This window comes from Loxodonta africana, chromosome 25 (genome assembly GCF_030014295.1).
Source record: "Loxodonta africana isolate mLoxAfr1 chromosome 25, mLoxAfr1.hap2, whole genome shotgun sequence".
Lineage (NCBI taxonomy): Eukaryota > Metazoa > Chordata > Mammalia > Proboscidea > Elephantidae > Loxodonta > Loxodonta africana.
In genome coordinates this window covers 32114232-32129694 of record NC_087366.1, presented here as the reverse complement: position 1 = coordinate 32129694, position 15463 = coordinate 32114232, and the positions used below count along the sequence as shown (strand labels likewise).

The 15463-nt window shown below is 42.7% G+C and overlaps 1 protein-coding gene across 13 annotated transcripts in view; it reads left to right on the top strand.

The window, feature by feature from the left end:
* The first annotated feature begins 6 nt into the window (after nt 1–6).
* TTC13 (tetratricopeptide repeat domain 13) overlaps nt 7–15463 on the top strand; it is a 97281-nt gene continuing 81824 nt past the window's right edge. For 4 of the 13 annotated variants that reach the window (XR_010319403.1, XM_064276641.1, XM_064276638.1 and 1 more), the window contains exon 1: nt 7–385. Coding sequence is in view for 11 of the 13 variants with exons in the window: in XM_064276641.1 (XP_064132711.1) it covers nt 112–385 (274 nt within the window). In the remaining 2 variants the exon portion in view is untranslated. Of the gene's footprint in view, nt 386–5226; nt 9725–15463 lie in introns of those variants that run through there. The other 9 variants (XM_064276644.1, XM_064276642.1, XM_064276636.1 and 6 more) reach the window with 6 other exon arrangements.

Genomic DNA, 15463 nt, shown 5'->3' with positions numbered 1-15463 from the left:
GGCTCGTTGCTCCCGCCCCACCTTCCCACGGCCCACCTGCCCCGCCGCGGCTTGCAGGCAGGAGGCTGGAGTGCGGGGAGAGGGGCGCCCGCACATGCGCCTTAGGAGAAGATGGCACCTGCCGGCTGCTGCTGCTGCTGCTGCTGCTGGGGAGGCGCTGTGCCCGCCGCCGGCGCTGCCCGGCGCCTCCTGGGGCTGCTGCTGCTGCTGGGGGCCCTGCCCTCCGAGCTGCAACCGGGGGCTCTGGCCACCGAGTACTACTCGCCGCTGTCCCTGCTCAAGCAGGAGCTGCAGCACCGGCAGCAGCAGGAGGCCCCGGCGGGCGGCGGCGGCTGCAACCCGCAGTCCGGAGACTGGGGGGATCAGTACTCGGCCGAGTGCGGCGGTAAGTGGGAGGCCGGGCGCCCCAGGCTGGGCCGGGGGCCGGGGGTGCGGGACATCCCGCGGCCGCAGCGCGTCCTCCGGCGGGAGGCGGTGAGCCGAGAGCCGAGCCGCGAGGGGCCGTGCTGGAGCGGTTCCCGGTGCTGCCTCGCGCGCTCTCCACCCCCGCCGCCGCGCGCCCCCTCCCGCAGCCGCCTTTGGGGGAGGGCGATGAATGGAGAAGGGGACTGACAGCGTGCACCTGGAGTTCAGGGCCACCTCTCCGGAGTCTGAGGCAACTGCCTCCGTGTCCGCCGCTGGTCCAGCCCAGGTGCCGTGGGAACCAGGGAGGACGGGCTAGAACCTTGCCGGTGACCGCAGGGGAGATGCCTGGCTATCTTAGGCCTGGAAACCGAGTTTCCTGACCTCCTGGATTAATGTTTTGTATTAAATACATCCTCTAAAAACTTGATCCGTGGAAGAAAGAAGGTACCAGAGAGCGAGCCCATTTTATTCTTCTCATCGACATCTCGCTTCCAGTTAAGTATGACAAGTGACCTGCCACGCATGTCTCCCTGCAGGCCATCAGACTGCGTGTGTCCGAAGCTTATGTATATTGGAAACTTGTGTATAGCCTTCCTTTGGATAGGACGCGATTCGCCTCAGTGTAATATGTAATGGGAGATGCCGCAGGGGCAAAACACACGTCTGAGTTTTTTGTTTTGAAGTTGTATAGGGGGGCCTTTTCACCCTTCAATTCCCTCCCCTAGCCCTGGGTGAGTTCCTTTGAAAGGGCCTGGGTTTACCAGCTCACTAGGAGCTTGTTGGTTGCTTTTATGGCTTAACGGCAGTGGTACCTGGAGAGACAACTTTAATCAAGATGGGATGAGATGTCAAGATTAGCACAATCTGATTTCTTTGAGGAAGTCTCACTCAGAAAGAAATGTGTGACTTCTCTATTTTGTAGTAGATCTCGACTAGTAACAGGATAAATAACATGGCTGGCGTTGCATAGTGAAAAAAGAATGGCTTTTAGCTGTGACTCTTTCTGTGACTCTGAGCAAATTAATAACCTATCTTTGCATAAATTGCCTCCTCTGTAAATTGAAGGCAGTATTACCTAACTTAGATAATAATCGTACTGTGGTAGCTTGCATGTTGCTGTGATGCTGGAAGCTATTCCACTGGTATTTCAAATACCAGCAGGGCCACTCATGGTGGACAGATTTCAGAAGAGCTTCCAGACTAAGACAGACGAGGAAGAAAGGCCTAGCGATCTGCTTCTAAAAATTAGCTAATGAGAACCCTATGGATCACAACAGAGTATTGTCTGATACAGTGTTGGAAGATGAGCCCTGTTGGTTGGAAGGCACTGAAGATACACGGTGGTGGCAACAACGGACTCAGACATACCTATGATCATGAAGATGGTGCACCACTGGGCAACATTTTGTTTTGTTGTGCATAAGGTTACCATGAGTCCGTGCCAACTCGATGACACCTAACAACAACGACATTACCAAACTCACAAGATTTTGTCTTCCTCACAAGGGTACGGTGAGGAAAATAAGAATAGCCAACGTATATGGAGTGCTTGCCATATACCAGGTGCTGAGCTAATTGCATTACATCAGTTAGCTTAGTTAATCCTCAGAACAAGGAGCCCTGATGGCACAGTTGTTAAAGCCTTGGCTGCTGCTAACCAAAAGGTGGGTGATTTGAACCTACCAGCAGCTCCGCAGGAGGAAGATGTGGCAGTCTGCTTATATAGAGATTTATAGCCTTGGAAACCCTATGGGGCAGTTCTACTTTGTTCTGTAGGGTCACTATGAGTTGGAATTGACAGTGGCAATGGATTTGGCAGTGGGTTTGGATTTTTTTTTTTTAAATCCTCATAGCAGCAGTAACTACCTCATTGGATTGTTATTTCCTTTTCTCAGATGAGGAAACTGAGACACAGTGAGAATGTCAATTTCTTGAGGCCACACAGCAGTAAAGGAGCCTATACAGTCATACTCCAAACAAAGCCTTTGCTCTTAGCCACCAAGTAAAAGCATAGCATAGGTACAACAAGAGTGCATATTGAGTGAATCTTCCTTTCCCCTTCCCACTGAGCTACATAAAACTCATTGGCTAAAGGAGACCCAGATGCTCGGCAGGGGAACATAATTGATATTATGATGTGATCTAGGTAGTTCATTTCATCCTGTGGCATCAGGGCTTATACTAGTGTTTAAAAGTCTTCGTTTGAGCCAGCTCTGGCTTGTTTTACAGGTTTTCCCCAGTAATGATAAACATATTTTCATAAACTAGGCAACTGAAAAAACCCTGTGTCCCTTCCCCATCCCCTCACATACAGAGGCTACCTAGCATTCTCTGCTTCAGGGAATGAACACTGTATTAAAGGCTTTAAGTATAATTTATTTAAATGTTTCAGTTTTTTTTTTCCATCTCCCTCAAGTAGTAGTTACATTTTTAGTTTGCAATTAAAATGTTCTGTTGCAAATGAGCAGCATGTAACTGCCAACAGGTGCTGAAGCCATTGGAAGTGTTTTTTTTTTTTTTTTTTACTGAGACCAGCTTATCTGGCATTGCCAGCAGAACCCCTAAGTAAATGCCTAGAGCCAGTTGCTAATGCTACTTGGAGCCATTTCCTTCAGCTTTGCTGACTGCAGTATGTGACAAAGGGCAGCCTCTGTTGTCCTAGAGGTTCCCGGAAATACCTCTATTTCTCCCTCCCCTGGACAGCTGTGTAGTTGCTGGAACCTATGAAACCTACCCTTGCCCCTCTCTATCTTAGGGAGAACAGATCTAGAAACAAATTTAGCAGTTTACAACTAACCATAACATAGCCTGAGGGGCAACTTAGTCTCAGGGGCAGCTGATATTCTGTATTCTGAACCCTTTTATGATCAACCTTAGGGTCTAGGTAGGGATTCAGAACTAATGAGTTCTTCAGAATCAGACTGACCTGACCTCACCCACCATTAATCAAGCTGTCCTCACACTTCTCGCCCATCTAGCCACAATCCTGTCCTTATCAAAACTAAAAACCGAACCTGTTGCTATTGAGTTGGTTCTGACTCATAGCAACCGTATAGTACAGAGTAGAAATGCCGCATAGTGTTTCCAGGGAGCGGCTGGTGGATTTGAACTGCTGACCTTTTTTTTTTTTTGAGGGCAGGAGCCTTGCTTTATTTACTCTTTTTTTTTTATTATTATTGTGCTTTAAGTGAAAGTTTACAAATCAAGTCAGTCTCTCATACAAAAACATACATACACTTTGCTGTGTATTCCTAGTTGCTCTCCCGCTAATGAGACAGCACACTTCTTCTCTCCACCCTGAAATTCCCTGTGTTCACTCAGCCTGCTCCTGTCCCCCTCTGCCTTCTCATCTCACCTCCAACAGGAGCTCCCCACATAGTCTCGTGTCTACTTGAGCCAAGAAGCCCACTCCTCAGCAGTATCATTTTCTGTCTTGTAGTCCAGTCCAATCCCTGTCTGAAGAGTTGGCTTGGGCTAACAGAAGGTCCAGGGACCATGTCTTCCGGAGTCCTTCCAGTCTCAGTCAGACCATTAAGTCTGATCTTTTTACGAGAATTTGAGGTCTGCATCCCACTGTTCTCCTGCTCCATCAGGGATTCTCTGTTGTGTTCCCTGTCAGGGCAGTCCGTGGTTCTAGCCAGGCACCATCTAATTATTCTGGTCTCGGGCCGATGTAGTCTCTGGTTTATGTGGCCTTTTCTGTTTCTTGGGCACATAATTACCTTGTGTCTTGGGTGCTCTTCATTCTCCTTTGCCCCAGGTAGGTTGAGACCAATTAATACATCTGAGATGGCTGCTTTCTAGCGTTTAAGGCCCCAGATGCCACTCACCAAAGTGGGAATGAACTGCTGACCTTTTTGTTAGCTTCCAAGCTCTTAACCACTGCACCACCAGGGCTCCCAATTTCTTACTAGTATTAATAATAAAGTTCCACACCTTAAGCTGTGTTGAAAGCTATATTCTTGAGTAACTTCTAGTATTTTATATTTGGCATATATATACGGATGTTTCACTGGATTTTATATTTCGAGTTATAGAGCTAGAATGCATCTGTTCTTCCATTGAAGAAAATATTTGTGTGTCTACTAGTTGCTATTCAGTATTCTAGACCCTGGGGATATAGCACAACAGCCAAGTTCCCCTCATGGGACTCCTGCTTTAGTGGGGAGACATAGCGTATAATGTGTCTGGTGCTAAGATCTTTGAAGAATAAAGCAGGACAAGGGAATAAAAGGTAATGTAAGGGGAGAAATGCAAATCAAAACTACACTGAGATTCCATCTCACACCAACAAGGCTGGCATTAATCCAAAAAACACAAAATAATAAATGTTGGAGAGGTTGTGGAGAGACTGGAACACTGATACACTGCTGGTAGGAATGTAAAATGGTACAGCCACTTTGGAAATCGATTTGGCACTCCCTTAAAAAACTAGAAATAGAACTACCATACGATCCAGCAATCCCACTCCTTGGAATATATCCTAGAGAAATAAGAGCCTTTACACTAACAGAAATATGCACACCTGTGTTCATTGCAGCACTGTTTACAGTAGCAAAAAATGGAAGCAACCAAGGTGCCCATCAACGGATGAATGGATAAATAAATTATGGTATATTCACACTATGGAATACAATGCATCGATAAAGAACAATGATGAATCTGTGAAACATTTCATAACGTGGAGGAACCTAGAAGGCATTATGCTGAGTGAAATTAGTCAGTTGCAAAAGGACAGATATTGTATAAGACCACTATTATAAGAACCGGAGAAATAGTTTAAACAGAGAAGAAAATATTCTTTGATGATTACGAGAGGGGGGAGGGAGGGAAGGAGAGAGGAGGGCTTTCACTAATTAGATAATAGGTAATAAATAATAGATAATTTTAGGTGAAGGGAAAGACAATGCACAATACAGGAGAGGTCAGTACAACTGGACTAAACTAAAAAGCAATGAAGTTTCCTGAATAAACTGAATGCTTCAAAGGCCAGAGTAGCAGGTGCAGGGCTTTGGGGACCATGGTTTCAGGGGACAGCTAAGTCAATTGGCATAATAAAATCTATTAAGAAAACATTCTGCATCCCACTTTGGAGAGTGGCTTCTGAGGTCTTAAATGCTAGCAGGCGGCCATTTAAGAAGCATCAATGGGTCTCAACCCACCTGGAGCAAAGGAGAATGAAGAACACCAAAGATACAAGGTAATTATGAGCCCAAGAGACAGAGAGGACCACATAAACCAGAGACTACATCAGTCTGAGACCAGAAGAACTAGATGGTGCCCAGCTACAACCAATGACTGCCCTCACAGGGAGCACAACAGAGAACCCCTGAGGGAGCAGGAGAGCAGTGGGATGCAGACCCCCAATTCTCATAAAAAGACCAGACTTAATGGTCTGACTGAGACTGTGAAGGACCCTGGAGGTCACGGTCCCCAGACCTTCTGTTAGCCCAAGACAGGAACCATTCCTAAAGCCAACTCTTTAGACAGGTATTGGACTGGACTGTGGGATAGAAAGTGATACTGGTGAAGAATGAGCTTCTTGGATCAAGTAGACACATGAGACTATGTTGGCATCTCCTGTCTGGAGGGGAGATGAGAGGGCCAAGGGGGTCAGAAGCTAGCTGAATGGACACAAATAGACTGGAGGAAAGGAGTGTGCTGTCTTATTAGGGGGAGAGCAATTAGGAGCATATAGCAAGGTGTATATAAATTTTTGTATGAGAGACTGACTTGATTTGTAAACTTTCACTTAAAGCACAATAAAAATGAAAAAAAAAAGGTAATGTGAGGGGCTACTGTGAGATACTATAGTCAGGACAGGCCTCTGGTGAGGTGACATTTGAGCAGAGACTTGAGTAAAGTGAGATTTAGAGAGACCTTAGAGATTACTATTTGGTAAATGAAGGCATAGGTAAACTGTAACTTGTCCATTGATTTAAGAATCCAGGTTCTCTCCTCTGCTGTTTTTACTGAAGCTATACTGCATCTCGTTAAAATGTAACATTTATATAAAGTATATCTTATATTTTCTTTACAGTTTAAAATATATTGTAATGGTTCGAATATGCATTTCTAGCTGTTCCTTTAAAAAATACTTTCTTACTCCTTTGAAAATGTAATAATAATAAGGACAGTGAGTTTATTTGAATTTTATTTTGCTGCCTTCTCTAGGCTTTTCGTCTACTCCCAAGTAATATAGTCCTTGTTCTTGATGTTTTTATAGTAGTTTTCAAGTAGCTGCCTCTACCAAATTGGTGACATTAGCACTTAACTATGTTTTACCTCAAGTTTATTGATTAATTTATGACCTGAAGACATTTTCTTTAGTTTGTTGAAATTAATGAGTTTCATTTTGTTTTCCCTCAGTTCTTTGTGGACAAGAGAGCATTTAGTGTCTGTCTGTCCAATTTGGGAGTTGCTAAGTACCAGAAAAATGAGAAAGTAGCTACAAACCTAGCTCTGTGTTTTTGACAAGATCAGTAAGACTTAAAGACTTTGTCAGCATATATGATATCTTAATTAAGAAATATTTAAATACATGAAGGAGGATGTCTTGTTGCTCATAGCACTGAAGCCGTTGTTACGCCTTAGAAATAGTTGGGAATCAATGGAAGGAGACTTTTATGATGAGAGCTATCTCCTTTTTTGTTCTGGCTATGAGGAAGTTAAGAACGAGTTATATGCTTAGTCATAGCAACTGTGGTAACTTTTATGGTTAGTGTATTTATTTTATCCTTTTTTCCCCTTGGCTCTGATTGTCTGTTATCATATTTAGCTTTGTGGCAAATCTCTTCAGAACTTTTTATTAAGGCACATATTAGTGAATTTGCCAATGTGAAGTAGCAGGCTTACTTTGAATGGAGGGACTGGGCATAGAGTGGTGGAGAGATTGGTAGATTGATATCTGGCCAAGTCCTGGCTGCTATGGCCAGTCGAGTGTTCACCACCTTCGCTAATCAATAGTACATTTCAGAAAGCCCTCCGGTTTTAGAGGTAGCATTCTGTAACATGAGCCCTGTAGAGATGATTGTTGTTTGGTTGACGATGAGTTAGCTCTGGCTGATGGCGGCCTCATGTATAAGAAAAGAAAACATTGCCTGATCCTGTGCCATTCTTTATTATTGTTGGTATGTTTGAGCCCATTGTTTTGGTTATTGGAGATGATGGCCTGTGGTATTTGAGTACTCCTTAGCTTTTCCATACACGTCTATTGTCATGCAGAATTATGTTTGCATTTTAAAAGGCCTGTAACTACTACAAGTGTGCATCTTTGAGTGAAGAGCCGTTATTTTTTCTTTTTTTCACGTCTGGCTGAGGTCAAAAGATTTGTGGTCTGAGTTTAGATTGTGGAACAGGACTGCATTGCCCAGGCTGAGCACTTTCTGTATAAAAACTTTTAAAGAAGTCTTTTGTGCACAGTGTGGAGTCGACTTGGCTTCACTGCACTTAGTTAAGTGCCTGACCAAAGGGCCAGTTTGTGCAGCTTTTCCCTTTCACAGTGGGTTGCTTTAAAGAGACCATTTGTTTGGGCTCATCTTATATTGCAAATAGAATAAGTACAAAATTTATAAAAGAAGCAGAATTTCAATACTTTTTAATACCTTTCACTTGGGTAAATGCTTTAACATTTTCCTTCTGTTACATTTTATTTTGAATTTTTGTTGAAATATGACATATGCAGAAAAATGCATATATTTTAAGTGTACAGCTCAGTGAACTTTTATAAACTGAAAAACTTGTGTAACCAGACAGAACCTAAATCCATAATTGAGACCCTACTTTTCACTTGGAAATATTTTTTTCTAGCTTTATGTCTGATTTAAGGTCCATGGCAAACCGAAAACCAAACCCATTGCTGTAAAGTTGATTCCTACTCATAGGATGGAGTAGAACTGCCCCACAGGGCTTCCAGGGAGTGGTTGGTGAATTCAAACTGCCAACCTTTTGGTTGGCAGCCAAACTCTTAACCACTGTGCCACGAAGGCTCCAGGACAGCGCTTTGGATTTCCATTGTGCACACGCTCACATCTTGAGCTCCGGAATCCTGTATCAAATGCTCCATCCACTCACTGTTCAGGACCTCTCTTACATGCAGAGACCAGTTGACTTCTCTCGCTGCCTTTTCCTGCCTGTGTTTGGGATGTTCTAAGTGATTCGGTGCTGCCTTATCACTGCCTAGATCTCTTTCAACTTTCCCAGTGAGTCAGTAGTTGACAGTGTGTGGGGTTTTGAGAGAAAGTTGCTAGCTCTTAACAGTACTTGGGGTTGGAGCACTGGTGCATCTTCCAGCTAGCTTGTAGCAGCAGGTCAAGTGAACACGTGTGCAGGTGAGGCGGGCCGCTTAGTCTTGGGGCCACAGCACTCTCCACCCTGTTCTCTTCTTGGATTAAAACCAAACCAAACCTGTTGCTGTCGAGTTGATCCTGACTGTAGCAACCCTATAGGACACAGTAGGACTGCCCCATAGGGTTCCCAAGGAACGCCTACTGGATTCAAACTGCCGACCTTTTGATTAGCAGCTGTAGCTCTTCACCACTGTGCCAGCAGGGTTTCCGCATAATTTGCTTCTGTGCCTATTTTTCCATTCCGAACAACTGAATAACTCTTCTTCTTTCTGTTTTATCCATTTTTATGTGTATTGATGCCTTTATGTGGGTTAATACAGCTTTGATCAGATTACATTCAAGCTGTGTTAAAAAGCAATTCTGTCTTTAAGATGGCTTTTGCATATCCTTGGTCTGATGAATTATTTATATGTTGACTTTATAATTTACTTTTCAGTGGGCATTCTCTATTTCCAAGTTGTTTTATGTAACTTACCCACCTTGGGTACCAAGAAATAGTATTTTATTAGAATAAAAGAAGCATATAAATTCTTCAGAGGAGAGAGAACTCTTCTTGTTATTATGTTTGAAAAGAGATTTATTACTTGGGACCACAAATAGGGGCCATTGTGGAATATAATGGGTGTCTTATAAATATAGAAATTGTTAAAAGCAAAAGGCATTATGGTTGCTGCCATGTCATCTCTTGGCTTCCAGGTGGCTCCTCCAGCCACAATAATTCTATCTTCTCTTCCCAGGTCACCCTACATATAGGACTAGAATTGTCAATAAATACCTGGACTTCCAGCTTCTAGCCCATGCATGAGAAAAGCCCAGTCATCTGATTCTCAAGTAACTCGGCACCTGTTCCTGTGGAGTCTATTCTGACTCACAGCATCCCTATAGGACAGAGTAGAACTTGCCCATAGAGTTTCCAAGTCTGCAGTCTTGACAGAAGCACACTGCCACGTCTTTCTCCAACGGAGCAGCTGGTGGGTTTAAACTGTTGACCTCTCGATTGACAGCCAAGTTCTTAACCACTGTGCCACCAGGAGTCTCAATTCAGTACACCTGATCTGTTATAACCAGAACTAGGTGGTCATGTGATGGGTGCAACCCAGCGACTGTTAAATTCCTTGTGAAAACTTTTCCTTCTGTGATTGGTGGTGGGTTTGCTGTTTGCAAGCTTTCAGTCAGTTTTTACTTGTAGACATGAATGTGTGACAAATGCATGCTCCTTTCTCCTCCTTGATCCAAAGCCATAGTCTTCTTATTTGATTGAGGAAGAAGCAATCAGAAGAGAATATCCACCCTTCCCACCTTCATAGCTCTCAGACTTCCAGCAGCTGTACTGATATTTTTGTCTCTGTCATGTTACAGTGGAAGAACACTTGGTGCTTCTGCCTCGCGTAAACTTTCCACTTGTGCGCTGGATCTCATTCCCTCTTGTCTTCCATCAGCATACAAATGGTTATCATATCTCCCATCTTGAAAAAACAAGCAACAAAAACAGGACCACATGTTCTTCCAGCTGCTGCCCCATTTCTCTGCTTCCTTTTACAGCAGAATTCCTCAAAAGAGATGTTTATATGCTGTCTCCATTCGTCCTGTTCTCTCTTCAGCTGTTACGGTCAGCTTTTGTTCTCATCACTCCACCAAAGCTGTTTTTCAGATCCACTGTGTGTGAGGTGGAGAGGGGAAAGAAGGTCTTGACACTGCTGTGCCTAAACTGTTGACCCAGCATTGGCTGGTAGAGTAAGTTGTGACAAATGTACTGTTTTTTTCATTGATATGGTGTCTTAGAGCACTGGATGTGGTGAGTGCTGGCTGTGCTGTTTCTCAGCTCTGTGACCTTGAACGTATTTAGTAGCGTTAGGCTTATTTCCCAGTGTGTAAAATGGACATGATATATGTTCTACCAACTTCAAAGGATGAAAGACCGAAAGAAATAATGTTTGTGAAAGTATTTTGAAAGCTGTAAAATACTGTGAAGACTAACATAAACTTAAGGGAAGTAGAAAGAAGAAATTAACAATTAAAATGGCAATTTCAGCCTCTCTCTATGTACTAATACTTAACAATCATTTACTGTGAACTGGACATTATATCCTTTATTCCTTACAATAGCCCTATGAAGCTACGTGGAGGTGGTTATTCTTGTTTTACAGATGAGGAAACTGAGGTTAAGAGATATTAAATAACATGCCCAAAGTCAAACAGCCAGTTCAGCATCTGATCCAAGTCCTTCTGACTCCCCTGCCTGTGCTCTGAACTAAAGTTAAGTAAATTTGAAGTCGGGAAAAGAGTAGGATTAAATCTGCGGTTTACTCTAAATTTCTTTGAAAGTTCTGGTAAAGTTTAGATAATTATTTACCAAGGCTAATCAAAAATAATAGAGAAGGAATAAGTATTTGACTTTAGAAATAAAGTAATATAATGAAATTTGGAAGTCATTATAATGATTGTTTACAGCTTTATGGCAAAGATGCAGAAGGTTTCAAAGAGACGAACGCTTACTTTAGAAAGGTAAACTACCACATTTATGCTCCCCGTCTCTTAAAGGTCCAGATCCTTTACTTACTGTTAAACTTAAGCATCCTAAGCTTTCTTTGAGATTTTGCCTATATTCCCAGCTTAATCGTTCACCATGAGTTAACGATTACCAAATTAATGTCTGAGGTTTTTACCTCTCTCTAGAGTTTCCTAACTATGTGCTAGATAGCTTTCAGTTTAACATCTTACAGGTTCTGTGAGATTTAAATCCAAAGTTAGCCCTTTACATTTTTCCCTCCAAAACCATTCTGCCTCTTAAACACCCTATTAGTGGTACCATGTCTTCCCTAGCTGTACAGACCAGAGACTGATGCCTTTTTCCTCTTTTCATACCTAATTTTTCTCAAAGTCCTGTCCTTTGTAAAATTTATATTTCTCTAGACTATCGCCTTCTATTTCGACCCATTTTTAAGTTGCCATCTGGCCTCCCTGTTCTAGTCTTGGGCTCCTTCTGTCCTTACACACCTGTCAAGAATCTCTCTTCCTGTTTAAAACCTTTCGTGGGTTTTTATTATTAAAGAAGAAAGAATATAAATAAACTAGATGCTACACTTGAAAAGCTAGAAAAGAAGATTTAGGAAATTGGAAGGACTAAGTAGAGGAAAGCCAGAATAAATGAATTAGAAATAGAGCAACAGTAGAATTGATGAATAGATCAAAAGGTTGGTCCTTTAAAAAGAATAGGATAGATATACCTGATGAGGCTGACACATAAAGAGGAGAGCAGATGCAAATGTACATCACGAATGAGGGTATCGGCACGGCGTTGGGGCCAGTAGTATTGAGACAACTGTGTAGAAATCTCTGCTAAAAAAGTTAAAAGTCTGAAGCACTAAATGTCTAAGGAGATGATACAGAAGAAAAAGATGAGATTCTGTGATGCTTCTTAAGAATGTTTCTGCTGCAAAACCATTAAGTTTCACTTTTACAATCTAAACAAGGAGGAAAACAGATGCTGTTTCTAAGGAAATTGATACCATTTGTCTTAGGCTGGATTCTCTAGAAAAACAAAACCAATGAAGCGTGTACATGTGTATATATGTATATATAGAGAGATTTATATCAAGGATATGGTTCACACAGTTGTGGAGGCTGGAAAGTTCAAAGTGTGTAGGTCAGGCTGGAGGCTTCTCCTGACTCACGTAGACGCAGGGACTGGTGAACCCAAGATCGCCAGGTCAGACAACAGGCATCTGGCTCACAGATGGTGGAGGCTAACAAATCCCAACATCATCCGTGTCATGGATTGAATTGTGTCCCCCCAAAATATGTGTCAACTTGGTTAGGCCATGATTCCCAGTATTGTGTGGTTGTCCTCCATTTTGTAATTGTAATTTTATGTCAAAGAGTATTAGGGTGGGATCGTAACACCCTTACTAAGGTCACATCCCTGATCCAATGTAAAGGGAGCTTCCCTGGAGTGTGGCTTACACCACCTTTTATCTTACAAGAGATGAAAGGGAAGCAAGCAGAGAGGGCGACCTGATACCATCAAGAAAGCAGTGCTGTGAGCAGTACCTTTGGACCCGGGATTCCTGTGTGGAGAAGCTCTTAGTCCAGGGGAAGATTGATGACAAGGACCTTCCCCCAGAGCTGACAGAGAAAGCCTTCCCCTGAAGCTGACACCCTGAATTTGGACTTTTAGCCTACTTTACTGTGAGAAAATTAATTTCTCCCTGTTAAAGCCATCCTTTTGTGGTTTTTTCTGTTATAGCAGCACTAGATGACTAAGACAGGCAGGTAAGCTGGCAGGGTTCTGGCTCACAGACTGCAGAGGTTGATGGATCCCAAGATCGGCAGGTGAGCTTCTGGCTCAAGTCCCAAGAACCAGAGGTCAGATGAACAGGAGCCAAGAGTGAGCAAAAGCCCGTGAGCCTTGCCAGAAGATCCACCTATATTGGATACAGTCCCTACGCCCCAGAAAGGAAGCTCCCTTTCAGCCAATTGGCCACTCACAGCAGATCCCATCATGTAGGTAATCACATTATATCAGATATCACCATGGAGGTGATTACATCAGTATACAACTGCCATTCTACATCATAACTGCCAAAGCACTGAGAATCATGGCCCAGCCAAGTTGACATACAACTGTAACAATCACACCATTTTAATACAACTGATTGGGTTATTATAGTAAAGTAATTGAAGCCATAGTATTTTAGTTAAATATTTATTTTGTACTTAGTATTAGTTGGAGGAAACCCTGGTGGCGTAGTGGTTAAGTGCTACGGCTGCTAACCAAAGGGTCGGCAGTTCAAATCCACTAGGCGCTCCTTGGAAACTCTACGGGGCAGTTCTACTCTGTCCTATAGGGTCGCTATGAGTCGGAATCGACTCGACGGCACTGGGTTTGGTTTTGGTTTAGTTAGTATTAGTTGGAGTCCTGATGAAGCAGTGGTTAAGAGCTACGGCTGCTAACCAAAAGGTCAGCAGTTCAAGTCTATCAGCCACTCCTTGGAAACCCTATGGGGCAGTTCTGCTGTGTCCTGTGGGGTCACCATGAGTTGGAATTGATGGTGGCAGGTTTTTTGGTTTAGTATTAGTTAAATATTTAGTATTTAGTTAAGTATTTTTAAGATAGGAGAACAAATTTAACATTTTCCAGACATAGTTTACAACTCTAATGCACTGTTTTTTGATTACAGACCTTACCAAACTAGCGAAAGACACTGATGTCAAAATCTAATACAGTTGGGATGAAAAAGAAAGCTATATGCATAGTTATAAAAATCCTAAATAAAATGTGTTAGTAAACTGAAGCTAGCAAGCAATTAGATGAATAATATGCCTCGATCAATTACAGTTTATTCTAGAAGTATAAATATAGTTCAACTTAAAAAAAAAATTGAATTAATCACCTGATAGATCAAAGGAGAAAAATCAAATGGTCGTCTTAAATCTCAAAAGACCCTTGATGAAGTTTAGCAGGCTTTCTTGATTTTAAACCTTTAGGTAAAACAAAGACTAGGAGGATACTTCCTTTAGATGGTAAAATACATCAACCTTAAAGCAATAGGAGCATCTTAGAGCAGCTTTCCACTGCGTGCTGATAAACAAAGTTTTATTGTCAAAAGTTTAGGAAATGCTAGGTTGGTGAATGAAGTATTAATGTCAGGAATAAGCAAGGTGCCAGTTATCACTGATATCGTTGAGAACTTTTATACTGGAAGTTTTATCCAGTATAAGATGCTGTTTGAGTATAGATATTAAAAGACCTTGCTAAAATGACATGCAGATAATACAGTTTCAACTAAACGGGGCCAGTAATGAAACCGTTAAGAGTTCAAAAGTGTGGGCAAATAAAATATTCAGCTCTAGCTAGTTAAGAAGACAGAAAACTTACAGTATGATGTTATTGTATGGATCACTGTCCCATTCCCTCAACCTCCCATGGCCCCTTCACCTGTTATAGCCTACACTTCCCTCAGATCTCTGCTCACTCATTTAGTGTTAGGAGCACAGAATCTGCAGCCTGGTTCAAATCCCACCTCTGCTACATTGTTAGCTGTGTGGCCTTGGTCAAATTATTTAAGGCTTCTCTGCCTTATTTTCCTCATCTTTAAACTGGGAATTGAAATGATGCCTGTACATGGTAACAACAGAAGTATTAGCTATTGCTGTTGTTCATGCTCTCTGGAAACATTCCCTGACAGGGCCGTTTCTCCCAATTATGCTCTTGTTTATAGCTCTCATACTGTTATTTTTTTTTTTTAAATAATTTTTATTGAGCTTTAAGTGAACGTTTACAAATCAAGTCAGTCTGTCACATGTAAGCTTATATACACCTTACTCCATACTCCCACTTACCCTCCGCCTAATGAGTCAGCCCTTCCAGTCTCTCCTTTCGTGACAATTTTGCCAGTTTCTAACCCTCTCTACCCTCCTGTCTCCCCTCCAGACAGGAGATGCCAACACAGTCTCAAGCGTCCACCTGATACAAGTAGCTCACTCTTCATCGGCATCTCTCTCCAACCCATTGTCCAGTCCCTTCTATGTCTGATGAGTTCTCTTCGGGAATGGTTCCTGTCCTGGGCCAACAGAAGGTTTGGGGACCGTGAGCACCGGGATTCCTCTAGTCTCAGTCAGACCATTAAGTCTGGTCTTTTTATGAAAATTTGGGGTCTGCATCCCACTGATTTCCCGCTGCCTCAGGGGTTCTCCGTTGTGCTCCCTGT